Source organism: Taeniopygia guttata, chromosome 7, assembly GCF_048771995.1.
Source record: "Taeniopygia guttata chromosome 7, bTaeGut7.mat, whole genome shotgun sequence".
Lineage (NCBI taxonomy): Eukaryota > Metazoa > Chordata > Aves > Passeriformes > Estrildidae > Taeniopygia > Taeniopygia guttata.
In genome coordinates, this window is record NC_133032.1 from 21,928,421 (window position 1) to 21,943,545 (window position 15,125).

Here is a 15,125-nt window from a genome sequence, read left to right on the forward strand (position 1 = left end):
GTTTCAGGGATGGTTTCTCAGTGTCACAGCATGGTTGTGTCTTGCCTGGTCACATTCCTGTGGCTTGGACCCACTCCCTAGAGCTAGTGAATTTCTCAGGAGTTGTGCATTGCCCCACTACTCGGGGATGCATGCCAAACACATCCTTCTACAGGTGAGCTCAGTTTCTCTAGTGCAGGGATGAACAGGGTGACAGAAAGTGCTCGGGCAGGGTGTTGGTACAATTACCAAATTGCTGGCAAGAGCTGTTGTCATGCATCATCTCATACTAGAGCAGGAGCTCCCGTGGGGCCCGTGGGTTGGGACACACGAGTTTGCAGGTGCCACTGCAGAGGCTGCTCCCTGTGCTCCCTCACCAGCAGTTACACCTCTGCTACTTGTCCTGCACGCCTGGCGTGATTCACTGGTGCCTGACTCACTCCTGACCTCTCCCTGAAGGTAAGTGTGATGGGAATACAAAACACTTGTGAAGCCAACCTGGGACAACAGAAGGCAGCAGCACTCACTGCCTGGTGCATGTGGGTGTCAGCACTGCCCAGGGGGGATGGACTGCAGGTTTCAGCTGAGCTACCTTCTCACATGCCTGTGCCTAAACACTAGCTTTAAATGCAACCAGAACTGACATGCACACGGTTGCGGCCTAACTGCAGTATTCCTGGCTCTGGTCTCCTAAATCTAACAGGACATGTGCCCCAGTAGCAGTCAAAGAAGGTGTCCCCTTGGGGGGTGCCACTTGCTGGGCTTGGGGGCGGCCACCAAGAGTTCTGCAGGGCAGAGGCAAGGCACTCACCTGAGCCGTCAGTGCCACCTCGGGCTTTCCTCCACAATTCTTTATGGGCAGTAGCATCGCTGCAGCCTTCAAACATACTCCCTTGGGTGTGCATGCAGCTGCTGTGTAACAGCAGCATGGCAAAAGAAGCCAAGCCTGGTCTCCACTGGCACATGCCTGCACTGGAAGGATGGCTGTGGGCTGCAACAGCAGCAATGGGAAATCTGACACTGAAAACAATTAGAAAGAGATGGAATTAAACTGCTTTGTTTTAAAAGTACAAAACTGTTTCTATTGTCAAAGCAAGGGCAAAACTCCCTTCTTAGAAGTGTGCAGGTCGCTGCACCAGCCTCTATTCTGTGCTTTATTCTGTGCTATTTCAGCAGACTTTTTAGCATGTTCCTGCTATGGCAACAGTGCAAGCTGCTATGGCTGTCAGTGCTGCAAGCTCCAGCCTCTCGCAAGGGCTGAGCACTGCCAGGCTTTTCCCACAGAAATAAAGTTCCCTTGGGCACTCAAGGAGCCCAGACACCAGCACACTGCTTTCTGCCAGCTCCAGCCCTGGGAGCCTGAGCTACACATGAGCTAATGCCTAATCCCAGACGAGTTGGAGACAAGGATACACCTTGGGGAGGAAAAGGAAGAATTCTTGAGAGGTGAGAACTTAAAGCCACACTCTGAAAACTAGAACCAGACAGAGGTGGGACAGCTCATAATTCTTTTCAACCACTGCTCCCCCAGCTGATAGGACAGAAGGAGCTACACCTGACACATGAGAGCTCATCTCATGATCTGTTTTCAATTAAAGGCGCTGTCTTCCCCCAAACTGACTCCAATTCCAGTTTCAGGCTGCGAATTCCCAGCCAGCTGCCTAAGCACTGTTTTAGTGACACCATGTGGCTTCTGAGGATACTGTTACAGCAAGTGTTCCAGAGCAGCAACTCCCAGACCGGATCCGAAGCCAAGCAAGGAACTTCGCTGAAAACATGCAAGAGTTGTGCCAGGGAGGAAGCACAAACCTTAATGATAAATACGTCATTTTCACATTACAGTCAGCACAGCGTTTCTGGACCGCCGACCAGGAAGTATGATGGGAGCAAAAGTGACAAAAACTTCCAAAATGTCCATGGCCCAAAGCAGCTGCTGCTTTGTTCAGCAAAACTGTTTGCTGTTGCCAGTGCCAAATACATGCACATGCTTAAAGTCTGAACCTGACCTGAGGCTTTTTGAGTTTAAGTTTAAAGCAAAGAAAGTTCCACATCCACACAAAACAAGAGAGTAGTAAAGCAATTCCTTTGTTTAGAGGTGTAGCTGTCTTCTGTTAGCCCATTGTTTTCATCAGTTTCATTCTTCCACCACTATAAAGAGAAGGAAGTCAGCTGCTGCTGCGAGCTGGACTCCAAGATCTTGTGGGATAAACACACAGATTTGTTTTACAAGCTCAAGGTATGAAATCTGTTACTTAGAGCAGTGTCTTAAGCACTGAAAGCACACTGAAACTTAGCTGTTGCCCCAAGGTCCTAAGTAATGCAAGAGTAAGTACTTTCCCTCCTGTACAGAGCACCCTCCTGTCCTAAATAACAGCTCTCAGAGCCAGAGGGAGCATAAACAAAGGCACAAAGCAGAACATTATCTAGTGGTACTTTGAGAGCCAAGGGCTGATTTGATATTTTAAGAACAGCTTGAGTTTCCTTGTTGCACTTTCCCACCTGCACATGTGCATGTGTATCTCCTCCAAGGAGCCTTGATCTGTGTGAGGCAGACTTGTTAGGGACAACTTGGAAACCACAGCTGCTTCAGTACTGCAGGTGTAGCCCACTCACTTGCAAATCAGGTAAAAATAACACTGATTTCTAAGCTGGCTTACTTGGCAATCCCTGTTCCCAGTGCCCCTCCAGATTTTGTTCTTTGTTTCACTGTGTCTCCTCAACGCAGCAGTGACAGCAAGAGAACAACTTTATAGCATCTGCCTTTGGTTCTTTTTGCCTTTTAAGTGGTTTCTTTTACCACAACTTCTAAGATGCAGAAGTCCTGAAGAGTTAAAGCATTTAAAGCTGGAGCATTGGCTTTTATTTCATCCACTCTCCTACTCTTCTAGAGTTAAGGAAGTGATAAAGGGAAAAAAACCCCTTGCAATCTCTTTAAATTTCCCCCAGAAGTTAAATGTGGTTTGATTTCAGACATCAGACCTTTTGATAGAACAATTTTGATGCTGGAGATTTCTGCAACTTGAATCAATTTCAAAAATTGCATTTGATAAAAAGACAGTGGAACACCATATATGACTCAATTCAGATATGAAGAATAGGTTCAATATGCAGAACAGAAGTACAATCCTGGCTCTATCAGACCCAGTGATCAGACAAGACCATCAGAACAAGAAGCCAGTGAAATAACACAACTGCAACTTCATGCTTAGGAACAAGTGTATTGAGTAGAAACAAAGGGGAGAACTGAACAGCATCAGTGGCTTATTAACAAAGCAGAGAGTCAAAAGTCATCCTTATGACTACCCCTCTGTGCTTTGTATATATGAACATCCTTACTGGAATCGTAGTGGACCTCGGACACAGAGAAACGCTCTCTCAGCATCTTCAGGAACTTGAGGTCCCGCTCATAGCGGATCCGGCAGGAAAGGAGAATCACTGTTCGCTCTGAGCACAGGTGCTCCAGCGTCTGAAGCAGTTCTGCAAATGTTTCTTCCAGATAAACAATGTCTGCACCCAGGATTAAGTCAAATGCTCCTGGAGAGAAGTTATCCAGGTCTTTTCCCCATGTCAGTTCCTTCACCACTGCTCTGGGACGTAGTTCAGGGGGTAGGTTCGCCTGCACATTTGACTCCAGGAACTCCAGTGCTGCCGCCCTGTCTGTGATGGTAACACGGGCACCTAAGGGGACAGGAGGACATGGCTCACACTCACAATCCACATCCCTCAATACAGCATGTGGAATACAATGCTCTAACTCTAGCAGGCTCCTTAGTTCCTGTTAAAGCTCCCCTGAGCTGCATGATTAAAAACAAACAAACAAAAGAACAAAAAAAGCAAAATTCTCCTGTCTACAGACATCCCATCCTTCATCAGTTACTTAAGAATATAAAGTGTACTCTACGTGAAGATTAAGTTGGGTAGGGAAAAAAAACATGTTTTCTGGTGCTCTTTCTTAATGCATGAAAGTCAAGGAGTTACTTTTGGCCTTTCCATATGCAACAAAAGAATAAATTACAGGAGCTGTTACAGTTAACCTGCTCCAATTCCATATTTTTCTGTAGGAGAGAGGCAGCTAGAGAGTCTCTTTCACAGGTCTGACAAAAGTTATGCCTGTGTGCTTTTTCATGGCATGACTGTATTTTGTCAAACTGTTTTGTTTTTATGGTTTCAACAGGCACCTTTCACAGCCACTAGAACTTTGAATCAACAAGGTTAACCTGGGAAAGACTGCACAAATTTAACATAGCTAAAAGCAGTTCCTGCTTCCGCCACAGACAGATCAGCAGCAAATAATTTCTCCATGCCCTGTCTGCAAGACAGACTAATGAAAGGCTTATGTAAGCTCAGAGAGTGGTTTCTGTCTGTAGCTTTATCTGCACTGGAGGACAAGTGGAAGACGGGAAGCACAGCTCTTGCTCCCTGCGGGGGAACAGCTGCAGAGCTGAAGGCTGCTGAGCTGCCGGCCATGGCAACAGGCGTCAGGCTCAACAGGGTCCCGCCATGGAGCAAACTGCAGTGGCACCAGCACTGCAACAAACACCGCAGCAGCCTCTGAGCCTGACACGGAAGGAACATGAATCAGAGAAGAGCCATCACAGTTCACACGTGCAGCTTTGGTGCTCACTTCTACACCGGGCATGTATATGTACAAGAGCTAGTTTTACTACAGTTGTGATTTGCTTTAAAAGAGATAACAAAAAGGCCCTTACCTAGTAATGTGACCACTATTCCCAGCAATCCAGTTCCAGCTCCCAGCTCAATCACAGACCGATCCCTGAGATCAATGCCTTCCATCTCCAGATAAGCACACAGAACAACAGCCTAAGCCAAAAGACAAGGGCGATTAAGCACAGGGTTTCAGTCATACTGAACACAGGATTTCTGGTTTAACCTGAGAGAGAAGGTTATGGGAAGGGTCAGGTGCTTCAGGTCTGCAGCAAAATTCGTTCAGCACCTCTCTGCCTCCTGTGTGCACTTGTAGTCTTTTTATGCTTTATGGAAGTTTTTTATAGAGTTTTATGGAAGACTCCTGCTGACAAAAGGAAAAAAGAACCACAGAGGTTACAACTGGGATGTGGTAACTGCTCCATGAATCCCCAAACATAACAGGAGATAGAAAGAGCTGTATTTGGAAAGAAAAAGTTGTATTGGAAAGGAAATACAATCGTTGTATCTGGAAAAAATTTCCTCAAAGGAAATTTGAGGGGTTGTCAAGCACTAGCGAATGAACACAGTATTGCAAAAGTCCAGAATAAGGTTTCATAGTATCTTGTATGGTATTTCAAAAGGTTTCTGCACAACACTGGTATGCCCTTGGGAGGGACACAGGGAAAGTAAACTAATGACACTTCTAGCTGGTTGTACGTAGCATGACCTCTCCCACAGCAAGTTCTGTCAAAGCTGATGTCCAGAAAGATCAGAAACCCTGTACACCAATCCATTTGAGAAGTTTGCTAAAAATGCTACACTTCTTTTAAACTAGAGGTAAAAGTGCAATTTGTGTGTGGACTGAAATCCAACCCGATAGAAAGCCCTTGGCTTACAGTGATGCTGTGAGCGACTGCCCTGTGGCCTTGGACCCACCACAAACCGCTCTGTTTTGGACGGTTCTTATCCCCAAGATAAAGTCTATCAGCAGTCCTGTCTGAGGCTACAAGCAGTGGGATCTATGCTGTGCTCTGAAGGGTGCCAAGCTAACATCACCAGCCACTGTAAAGAAAGGTGAGTTATCCAAAGTATTTTCTGTATTGGGCACTGGCTGTGCAGGGTTTAGGTGGTGCATCTCCCTTGCATTCCTGCAGGATCTCTTATGGGGGAAGAGGGAAAAGTAAAGCACAGTTTAACATATTCTTTCCTAACATTAAAAAAAAAAAAAAATTAAAGCCTTCCCTTTACAATTCTACGGTAAATAATTTTCTACGGTGAATCTGAAAGCTCGACAAGAGCCACAAGAAGCCACCGACTGCGGAAAAGCTGCGCTTGCCATGAGCACCTACCGCGTCCCAGACCACGGCCGCCACCCCCAGCCGCCGCCAGTCCTGCTGGAGGCGGATGGTGCGGCGGGCGAAGTGGAAGGTGGCCCAGGGGCTGTGCAGCTGCCGCGCTGTCCAGCCGCCTCCCTCCTCGTAGGGCACCAAGGCCATCCCGCCGCCGGCTGGGCCCTGCCCGAGCTGCCCCGCGCCGCGGGCGGGGAAAGCCCCGGGGCCGCCGCTCGGCGCCAGGCCCGGCCCGGCCCCCGCCGCCGCAGCCAGGGGCGGGCGCGGCTGCGCTCAGCCGCCGCGCAGGGCGGTCACTTCCCGGTACGCAGCGCTGGGCTGGGCTGGGCTGGGCTGGGCTGGGCTGGAGGGTGCCCGGAGCGGGGCTGCCCCGCGGCCGCGGCGGGAGCGGGCCAGGCCGCCCGAGCGGAGGAGCGCCGCGCTGCCTCCTGCGGGAGGCCGGGCCCCGGGGGGTTCCTCGCTGCTCACAGCCACGCGGAAAGGTACGGGGGAAGGTCCCTCGCCTTGGGACACTGTCAGCTGTCCCCGCAGCCTCCCTGTGGTTCCAGCCGTGGGCTTTTGCTCGGGGGGGTTGGAAGTCAGTGCCCGCGAGAGGCATTTGCGCAGCGCAGCACGCCCCGGCCTCCATTGCTGGCACGGAGCAGTATCGCTGCGGTGCTCATCGCAGCCCGCTTCTGCCTCAGTCCTGCACCGACTGGGGCAGCACAGCCAAGGCGCTGTTTGTGCAGCCGTGTTTCTTCACCTTTGGCTCCATTTAATCTCTTGTTTGGCAAAACAACACAGAGCTCTTCTCCTGCGTTACTTGAACTAGCTCCAGAGACTGCTAAAGGCCACGGAGAGCCGGGGAGGTGTCCTGGCAGCTCCCATGCTCTGGCTGCCTGGAGGCACTGCTGCAGGGCCCCCACGGAAAGGCGCGGTGCCTGCAGCCACCTCCTCGGCCCCTGAGAGGAGCGTGGGGCAGCAGGGGCAGGGACGCATCTTCTCTGCCCCATCTCTAATGGCTCTGTGCCCTGACAGCTCCCGGTGACACTACCGATGCAGCAAGGCCGGCCCTCGAAGGTGGGGACTGTAACCAGCTCCAGAAAACATCCCCTTTCTTTCCCACAGGGACCAGCAAATCATCTGTCTGGCAGTCAGAGGCAAATGTGGTTACATCTAAAAGCTCTCAATTTCAACAGAGTGGCTCAAGATTCGTGCAAACCTCTGTGGAGGATCATTACAGGTTGCACAGGGGTAGCAGAGAGTAAAGCTGGTTTTACAGCTGCTCCTGTAGGAGAATGGAACCCAAAATTTGCCCCAAACCAGCCTATACTTGTCTTATGGCAAATCAGAATTCTCCCTATAAACATGCCAGAACAGGTGTGATGATTCAGTTTTCTGTGGTTTTATGTCCTAAAGTGCTGGTCCCTTGCCACTATTCCTGCTTTTGAGAGTTTGAAATTGCATGTGCTATTACCTCGATTATTTTTTATTATTATTTATATAGGTAGTGTGGGAAAAAAAGCCATGAGAGTCATTACATTTGAAATGAGAACTCTGTTTGAATGACTTTTTGTGTCACCTACACTCTGCCTAAACTACATCAGCAGGCAAATAGAGGGAAACTCCCAAATGGCACAAAGCTTCCACTTCCTGCACCATATGCCAGCCCTGGGATCTCCAACAAGAATATGGAGGAGTGTGGCAAGGGTCCAGTGCTCCAAACTGACTCCTTTCTATCCCCAGATGAGTTTTCTTCCCCTACAGTATTTCATAAGCCCAAGTGTCTGGCTGAATAGCAACTAGAGTAAAAAAAGGCTGCATGTGAAAATACATTGTTCCTGAAAATGATAATGCAGTGAGTGCTTTTATCTCAATAATGTGATTTTGTTAGTCAGATATCCCTGAATATCTCAGGAGCGAGCGCAGCAGGTTCTCTGCCAATCCTGCCCTGCTTCCCAGAAATATTTCCTCTTCTTACCTGATAAAGTTGCTCTGATACTGACTTCACGAGCCTTAGACAGAAGATCAGAAATTACTTTCCAGATCATAATTGGGCAGTGAAGCTATTAAGAGAGAAGCAAGTCCACTAGAAGTTTAGTATGGGCCCTGATTCCCCAAATTCATTCAGAGCCTATATTTACCTTCTCTACACCTTTTCACATCCATTTTCTAAGAAAATGGAGTACCTGGGTATTATAGTGGCAGAGAGACATGCTTGGTTCTTTCTACCTTTCCTGACAGTAAAAGGATAAGGAAAACACAACAACACAGAATTGTGGCTAAAATAGATGTCCAGAGCTGGAATGCCTTTCTTCCAGCAGGGCTAAAGCTCAGCACAGCAGTGGAGTGGTGAGAACGTAGCCTGGTTTGGCTTTTGAGCACTGCAGAGGGCTGTAAGGACACCTAAGCTGCAGGTAATCTTGCCAAGTAGGAAACAGCTGATTTTAAGGTAAGCAAGAATGATTTAAAGTATGAAGAAACACTGATTCAAGTCCATTCTTTCCTCATTCAACCACTTGGTAAAGCAGGTATAATGTAGCCAATTATGAGTAAATCCCACCACCTCGGATTTCGGTAAACTGCTCAGGGTGATTAATAAGAAGTGTTTAAGCACAGTGGTCCTTGAAATACTTAAAAGATCAAAGAAGAAAGTAGGAAGATAGAAATGAGTACAAATTATTTTGAATCTATACTAAAATAACTCTCTTACTGTTGTCTTCTCTTTGCTGCTTAGTATGTAAAATTCTCTCTTAGAAATGAATGTGACAGTTCTTGTGGTAGCTCTGCAGACACTGGATGCACTGCATGTCTGCGCATGGATTTTGGAGACATCCGTGATGGGAAAATACTGCATCCCTCACACAGTCTCTGGTTACCAAGGCAAAGGCAGATATAAATAGAAACAATCTGATTTTTAAAAAATTCTATCTAGAAACCTGTGTTGTTGATAACCCTATGACAGCAACGCCTTATTCCAAATGGTTCTGTTCTACATTTGTGTGGAAACTTCTGGGTTAATCCTTTCCTCCTGAAATAAACAGCAGCTACTTCTGGTTGTCATTCCACTGAAATATGAAAATTATCTTGGAAGTGAAGTTTGGACAAATAGTCTGTTTTGCTAAGAGCTTTCATCAACCAAATGAACAAGAGATAACACAAAGCATGGAGGAAAACTCAGAAAAGAAAGCAGTCTTCCTCCCTATGTATCACTGTAAGTAGCCATTCAGATGACTAGCACTGAAATTATTTAACAAGTTTTACATTTTCATCTTCACCAGTAGAAGAATCTTCCAGATTCTCCACACCAGTAAAATAGAGGGGTGGTGAATCACTTGCTGTTAAATACAAAGGGAATAAAGCAGAGATTAATTTGGTTGATGACAGCTTGCAGTTGCAGAATCAAGACAGCCTCAGCTTGAAGTGATTTGAAACTGATGGGGTGAATTAAAAATAAAAACTTTTGTTTCTGTAAAAACTGGTGGGTTATCAGTAGACCTTAGAACTTGCTGCTTCTGCAAGATCCTTGCAGAAAAAAAGTGAAATCTTGAAATAAATGTATAATCTAGCATTTCGTTTCCTTGTTACATTAAAAGTGGAAGTAATGATCAGAAATATGAAGATGTATAATTTCATAAGTGCTTGAGTTGAAACACAGGAAGTTTCTGGACCATTTGAAGAGGGAATTGTTCCCATCAGTAATACTACATTTATGCCTTCAACCTTGCATCTTGATAAACTGCCATATATAATCACCACATTTATTAAAATGTCTTGTTACAGAAAGATCACTTATATTTTAGTAGAATTATGTGAGTGAGCTCTCAAAGACCATACAGGTCTGAAAGCTGACATTGTTCTGAAGTTTTAGGTAAGGAACAAAAAGCAAATTGAGTAAGCTCTTCTTTACAACTGACTACTGGATTTCCAGCTGCACTTCATTTGCTGGAAACCTCCCCCCACTTTCAGATGTTCCCAGACCTACAGCCTTACCCACATCTCCAGCTGCTGAACTTCCAGGCCACGAGATGCCGGTGTCGGGTCTTGGGAGGGGAGAGTCCATGACCCGTGGTGCAAGATTGACACGTGAGCAGACATTGGAAAGCTGCTCCAGCAGCACTCCCAGTGCACAGGGCTGTGGTGGGGAAGTGGGAAGACGTGTGGCAGGGGAAATGCTACAAAAAACCTTCCTTTTGTGGGGTCTGAGTATGGATTTAGAGGCTTTACATTAGGTGGAGAAATTTATGATATGCTCTATAGGTGCAGTGTTTTGCAATTTGAGAGGAAATTGCAGTGCAAGCAATGTATTGTATTAATTTAAAACTAGTTCACTAATTTTAAACAATTAAAAAACAATTATGTGGACAGGCAGACAACAGCTATAGCATTCATACAGATGCAAAGGCATTTCCCTCAGTGCAGTCGTTACCCTTTTAAAAGAAGGAAGAATCCAAGCATATGAAAAATGTGGGGGATTTGGTGTTATTTCTAATGGTATCGCCAGTGTTTCTCGAGTCCTTAGAAAGAAAATCAGACGATAGAGAAGATGGAAGATTTGAGTCTAAGCAATTTCAGGTACCTTAAAACTAACTGGGCAGGCCCCTTAGCACCATTGGTCCAGGCTTTGGTGGCCCAGAGTTGGAATTAGAACTGCAGAAGGTTACCCTAAATAAGCTTGCTGCAGGACTTACACATGCACAGTTAAGACTTTTCTGAGAACAAACTATCTATAGTAAAGTTTGTGTTAAAATACTGAAAAGTATTTTCCTTTTCCACATAAGAAATCAGTGTCGCTGACCTGCAGTAACAGCTATTTCTAATACTAGAAAAATCAAAGTGGTGGTTCTGCCAGCCCAAAGTACAGCTTTGCAGGTCTCTGTCTTGGCTCCAGCACATCTCAAATTTTCTTCTCAGGTACTAAACCTCATTAACATGAACCTAAGTCTTTGGTAACTGTCAAGCTGGTTTTATTTCACCTGAAGACAAAACAAAGGTAGGAGCAGAAGAGAGGAGCTAAGATAAAGAAATGTTTGCTCCCACACGCCTGTGCTGTTGGTGTTCCTGCAGCGATCCAGATGCTCGCATGCCAGCCAAGCAGCTTCTGCATTGCCTGTAATGACACCTTAGATTGCAGCAAAGGCAAAAGGAGGGATTTAATCAATGACAGCAGCACTGCAGTCTGTCGTTATGCTTTCAAGCATAAGCTGTCAACAGCTCCCCAGCCCTGGTTTGCTTGTATTCACTACTAGCCAAGGTAGTACAGGAGATTTAATATTGTGTGAAACATTAGGGCTACTAAAAATCCACCTTGGGTGTTCTGAATAACCTCCCTGGTTACTTTTCTCCCCCAAAACATTGGAATATTCTATTTTCCTAACTACTGTTTTGCTCAGGGATTTTTCCCCTAAATGGCTGTAGTCTTAGGTTACTTGTCAGCTTCAAAAGACATCACACTGCAACATTTTTGTCCTGTCAGCTGGTAGTAGTTTTCAAAACAGGATGCCAATTTTCCCCTTGATTATTTCCAAGTGAGACACAGAAGTCTGAGCTTTTGTTTTCAGTTGGTTATACAGTTCAACCTGGTGATTCATTCTTCCTGCAGCTACATTTCCAGGAAAAGACAAAGCCTTGGCTCTTCTCCAAGTTATCCAAGTAAGATCAGAATGCACTCCTTCCTCAGCTGTGACACTTTCTAAGAAGGGAGAAATTGAACAAAACACATCCCAGAGTTGGTGTCATCACCCTGCAGACAGGCAAGGAGGTGCATGGCCTTGGAAAGGCATGTGCAGTACCAAGTCAGGTAGAAGATAACAGCAGAGGTTACTGGATTTAAGATTCTCAGCCCTGTGAAGCACAACCAAGTGTGTGCAATGAGCCACTCTCCATTTCTGAGACTGATGGTGACTGTGAAGCTGGATGGTTTACAGGAAATTCTGCAATTTCATTTCAGGCCTTTTAGAAGACTTTAATCTTCTTGTTGCAGTTAGTGTGGGTAAGAAATATACTTGGATTTGGGAATTTTTCAAGAGTTATTACTCATAAAGAAGCAGGTAACTTCGGCTTCAGACCTCTCCTCTTAGGGATACTGCTGCTTGCAGATGAATGGAAGCCTGGTTTTGCATAATGAGGCAAAGGATGACAGGGCTGTGTGGTTGTGAATGCAAGTGCTGAGATTTCAGAGAGGGAGTTAAATAAAAACCTGCACAACTCTACCTACGAGGAGCCATCACAGGAAATGTAAAGACTTGTCTGAGAAGTGCAAGCAGACAGCAGCTTACATTTACTCAGCAAACAGGCCAAGTAAAGAGACAGAATTACCTCCCCCTGTAAGCCCACAAGCCAAAACACAGCTGGTAGCACTAATATTAGTCGTGTCAAGCCTGGTAGTCTTCATTTATTATGCATCCTACAAATAATTATACATATAGTTAAGTTTATAGCTCAGAAGCTGCATTTAGTGGTTGGCAGGGTGTGCTTCTCAGTTGGAGTAGTTGGCAGGGTACTGCTCCTCTGACCTCATTAGACTAACATGAGGAGCAAGTCTGGTCCTTTGTATAGTCAGAACAAACCACAGCTCTTTCTAACCTCTGCATATTAGGAGCAGAGGTCACTACTCCTTTGGCTGTCATCACAATCTGATTTAGGCTTTGTTTCAAGATGCTGTCTAGCCTTCCTTAAAGGCTGTGTGGAGTTCTCCTGAGGTTTGCAGCAACTTCCTGAGAGGGCTTAAATTAGGATTCATTTCCCACATTTTGAAAGTTACTTTGCTTTCCCTTCTGTGAAAATTAAAACACGGGAGAGTTGCTGCCCACTGGGTGCCCTGCTCAGAGACAAGGAGTGCTAATTGAGAGTCCCATGGCACACACCTCTCTTTCTGGAGCAGGAGGAAAAGAGGTTGAATCCCAACAGTCCATAGTAAGCTATTTTCAGTTCAGCCATTCATTATTGCCACGATACACCATCCAAAATGCCTGCTTATGCAAAATGTGGATCTAGGTATATGCTGCCCATTGTACATCAAAATAACTGATTTTTTTTAATAATGGAAACTGTCTGATGATTCACTGGGGTAAATCAAGCAGAACAGTAGAAAGGTGAGACAGAAAATAGGAAGAGAACCAGGACCAGTAATAAATCATGATAGAGGGTGTTCAGTGTATTGCTACAGCAGTAAGTCAATAGAATATTAAGCTGCATAAATAAAAGATAATGTGTTTCATTTCTGCAGGGTGTTACTCAGACTACACCTATTAACAGGATCGCCTGGTTCTGCAGAAAATACACACAGCAACAGGTTTTGTCATATTATCCTAGTAAATCAGACCTGAATTAAGACTTTAAGAGTTACTTTGCCAAAATGGAGCAGGAAATGAATATTCCTTATCACTGTGGCTAAATGAAAACATGCACATATATGGAAAATTACTCTTTACTGGTGTACTGAGGTATGTGGAAGCGGAAGCTTAACTTCTCCTGGAATGACAGGGAGGTGGGACAGTTTGCTGTTTCTGTGACTTCCAGGGATTAAATTCAGCTTCCTCTTGCTTAAGACCTACATGAATAAGTCCTCACAGGGAAACAGACTACTGATTTCTTTCCTCCCTCTGCATGTTTGTATAAATCCCGATACTCTACAACAGCACTAGCGCAGGGGAAGAGCAGCCTTCATCTCTCCCCCTTTGCACAATTATACACTGAGAACAAGTATGAAACCCATGGGAAACTTCAGCCTCTGGTGTGAAGGCAAAACCTTCACACCCAAACAGCAGCGAGGCATGTCACATACTCCAGCCATTCCAAGTTCCCAGCATTTTTCACCTATTGGTACAAGTAGGTGAGTTTTTGCCTGTTGGCCCCAATGGCTGGGTCCTGGTGCTCAGCTGCCCAGTGAGCCGCTCTTGCTCACTTCCTCGTCCTTGAACAAGGATTTTTCACTGCCCAAAACCACAGCTTTGGGAAAGGATTTCCTTGAGGCTGCTCCACAGCTGAGAGTTAGCAGAGGTCCCATCCCCGAGGCACTTGCTGCAGCTGCACCAGCCATGCAGCAGGAGTGCAGCTTGCTCAGCCTCTCCAGCTTTTGAAAATAGTCAGCCAGGTGCAAAGAGTGAAGGAAGGTATTGCTCTTCTCATGCAAGAGTAAATTATGCCAGCTTTCATATTAAATAGTGCAGATGCAAGCCAACTCTTATTCTTGCTTGAGGATTAATTACTTCAGTAAGTCACGCTAATCCTCTAGCTTCTTTCTTTTCCCACCATCCTCACAAAAAATCAGTGGGTGCAATGCCAGAGGGAAAAAACTCCAGCCTCTCAATGATTATTTTTCATTAAGCCTCTTTTTCTCTCCGTGGCTCAGGTCAGTCTCCTGTTCCATCCAATGGTTAACCCCTGGCCTTTCCTAGAACTGGGAGCAGCACTGGCTGGCCTACAGCTTTCTAAGCAGAGTGCAGAGGCTGCAGAGGGACTTCAGTTGGCCTGAAGTGGTTCAAGTGCTGAAAGCAAATCTTCCCCAAGGCCTTAGTGTAATCCACAGCAAGGTCAGATTCCTCTGGAGTAACAGGGCTTTGCAAACAAGCTTAGCTAACACAGTTTAGAAAAATTGCTGGTAAGTGAAAAGGTATCATTCATCAGTCTAAGATGATAAATCATTTGGTTTGTCACTTTATTGTGCCTGGGATTAAGTTGTACAAATTCTGGAAACACAGCATCTCTGACTTCCTCTCTTCAAAGAAACTACACATGGTTTGCCCAAAAACTCCATGTTTGTCATCACAAGGGAGAGCCAACATGAGAATTTCTCCTATAAAATTGAGTAAAAACCTGAGCCTGCTTATCTTTGGAATAACTTCCAAACTTCCCCCATGATAGCAGAGTTTTGTAATACTTTTGTGTGTTCCTAAGTCTTCTGCAGACCCATTCTTCTTATCAGGGGCCAGAGTTAAATTTTTGCAGTGAAAATGGGTTGTTTCATTGCGGAACAATGCATGTTTGTGTTTATCAGGGCCTCTGACTGCTGTGGGTATCTCGCCCTCTAATCCATCTTCCCTGGAGCGTATTTGAACATTCCAGTCCTCTGAGGAGCTCTCAGGTGGCTGAACCTCAGCAAGCAAATACGCAGCTGCTGGGGACTTCCAGTGGTCCCGGGGGATGCCGGCGGCCCCGCGCAGTGTCGCT

At 45.8% G+C, this 15,125-nt stretch overlaps 1 protein-coding gene and 1 long non-coding RNA gene across 2 annotated transcripts; one reads left to right on the top strand and one right to left on the bottom strand.

Annotated features, from left to right (window-relative positions):
• Window positions 1–3,177: 3,177 nt before the first annotated feature.
• METTL21A (methyltransferase 21A, HSPA lysine) lies at window positions 3,178–6,252 on the bottom strand. Its single transcript, XM_002188424.7, has 3 exons — window positions 5,976–6,252; window positions 4,689–4,800; window positions 3,178–3,657 (listed from the first exon to the last, which is right to left on the bottom strand). Exons 1-3 carry the CDS (start codon window positions 6,120–6,122, stop codon window positions 3,260–3,262), a joined length of 657 nt encoding a protein of 218 aa, XP_002188460.1. The 5' UTR covers window positions 6,123–6,252; the 3' UTR covers window positions 3,178–3,259.
• Window positions 6,253–6,318: 66 nt separating this feature from the next.
• On the top strand, window positions 6,319–14,898 carry LOC140684578 (uncharacterized). Its single transcript, XR_012057015.1, has 2 exons — window positions 6,319–6,457; window positions 8,279–14,898. It is a non-coding gene; the product is annotated as an uncharacterized lncRNA (long non-coding RNA).
• Window positions 14,899–15,125: the final 227 nt, after the last annotated feature.

Coding starts and splice junctions, on each gene's coding strand:
- METTL21A (XM_002188424.7), bottom strand. CDS start 6,122: ATGGCCTTGGTGCCCTACGAGGAGGGAGGCGGCTGGACAGCGCGGCAG. Junction 4,801..5,975: donor CGGCCGTGGTCTGGGACGCG/GTAGGTGCTCAT, acceptor CTTTTGGCTTAG/GCTGTTGTTCTGTGTGCTTA. Junction 3,658..4,688: donor AATAGTGGTCACATTACTAG/GTAAGGGCCTTT, acceptor CTGTCCCCTTAG/GTGCCCGTGTTACCATCACA.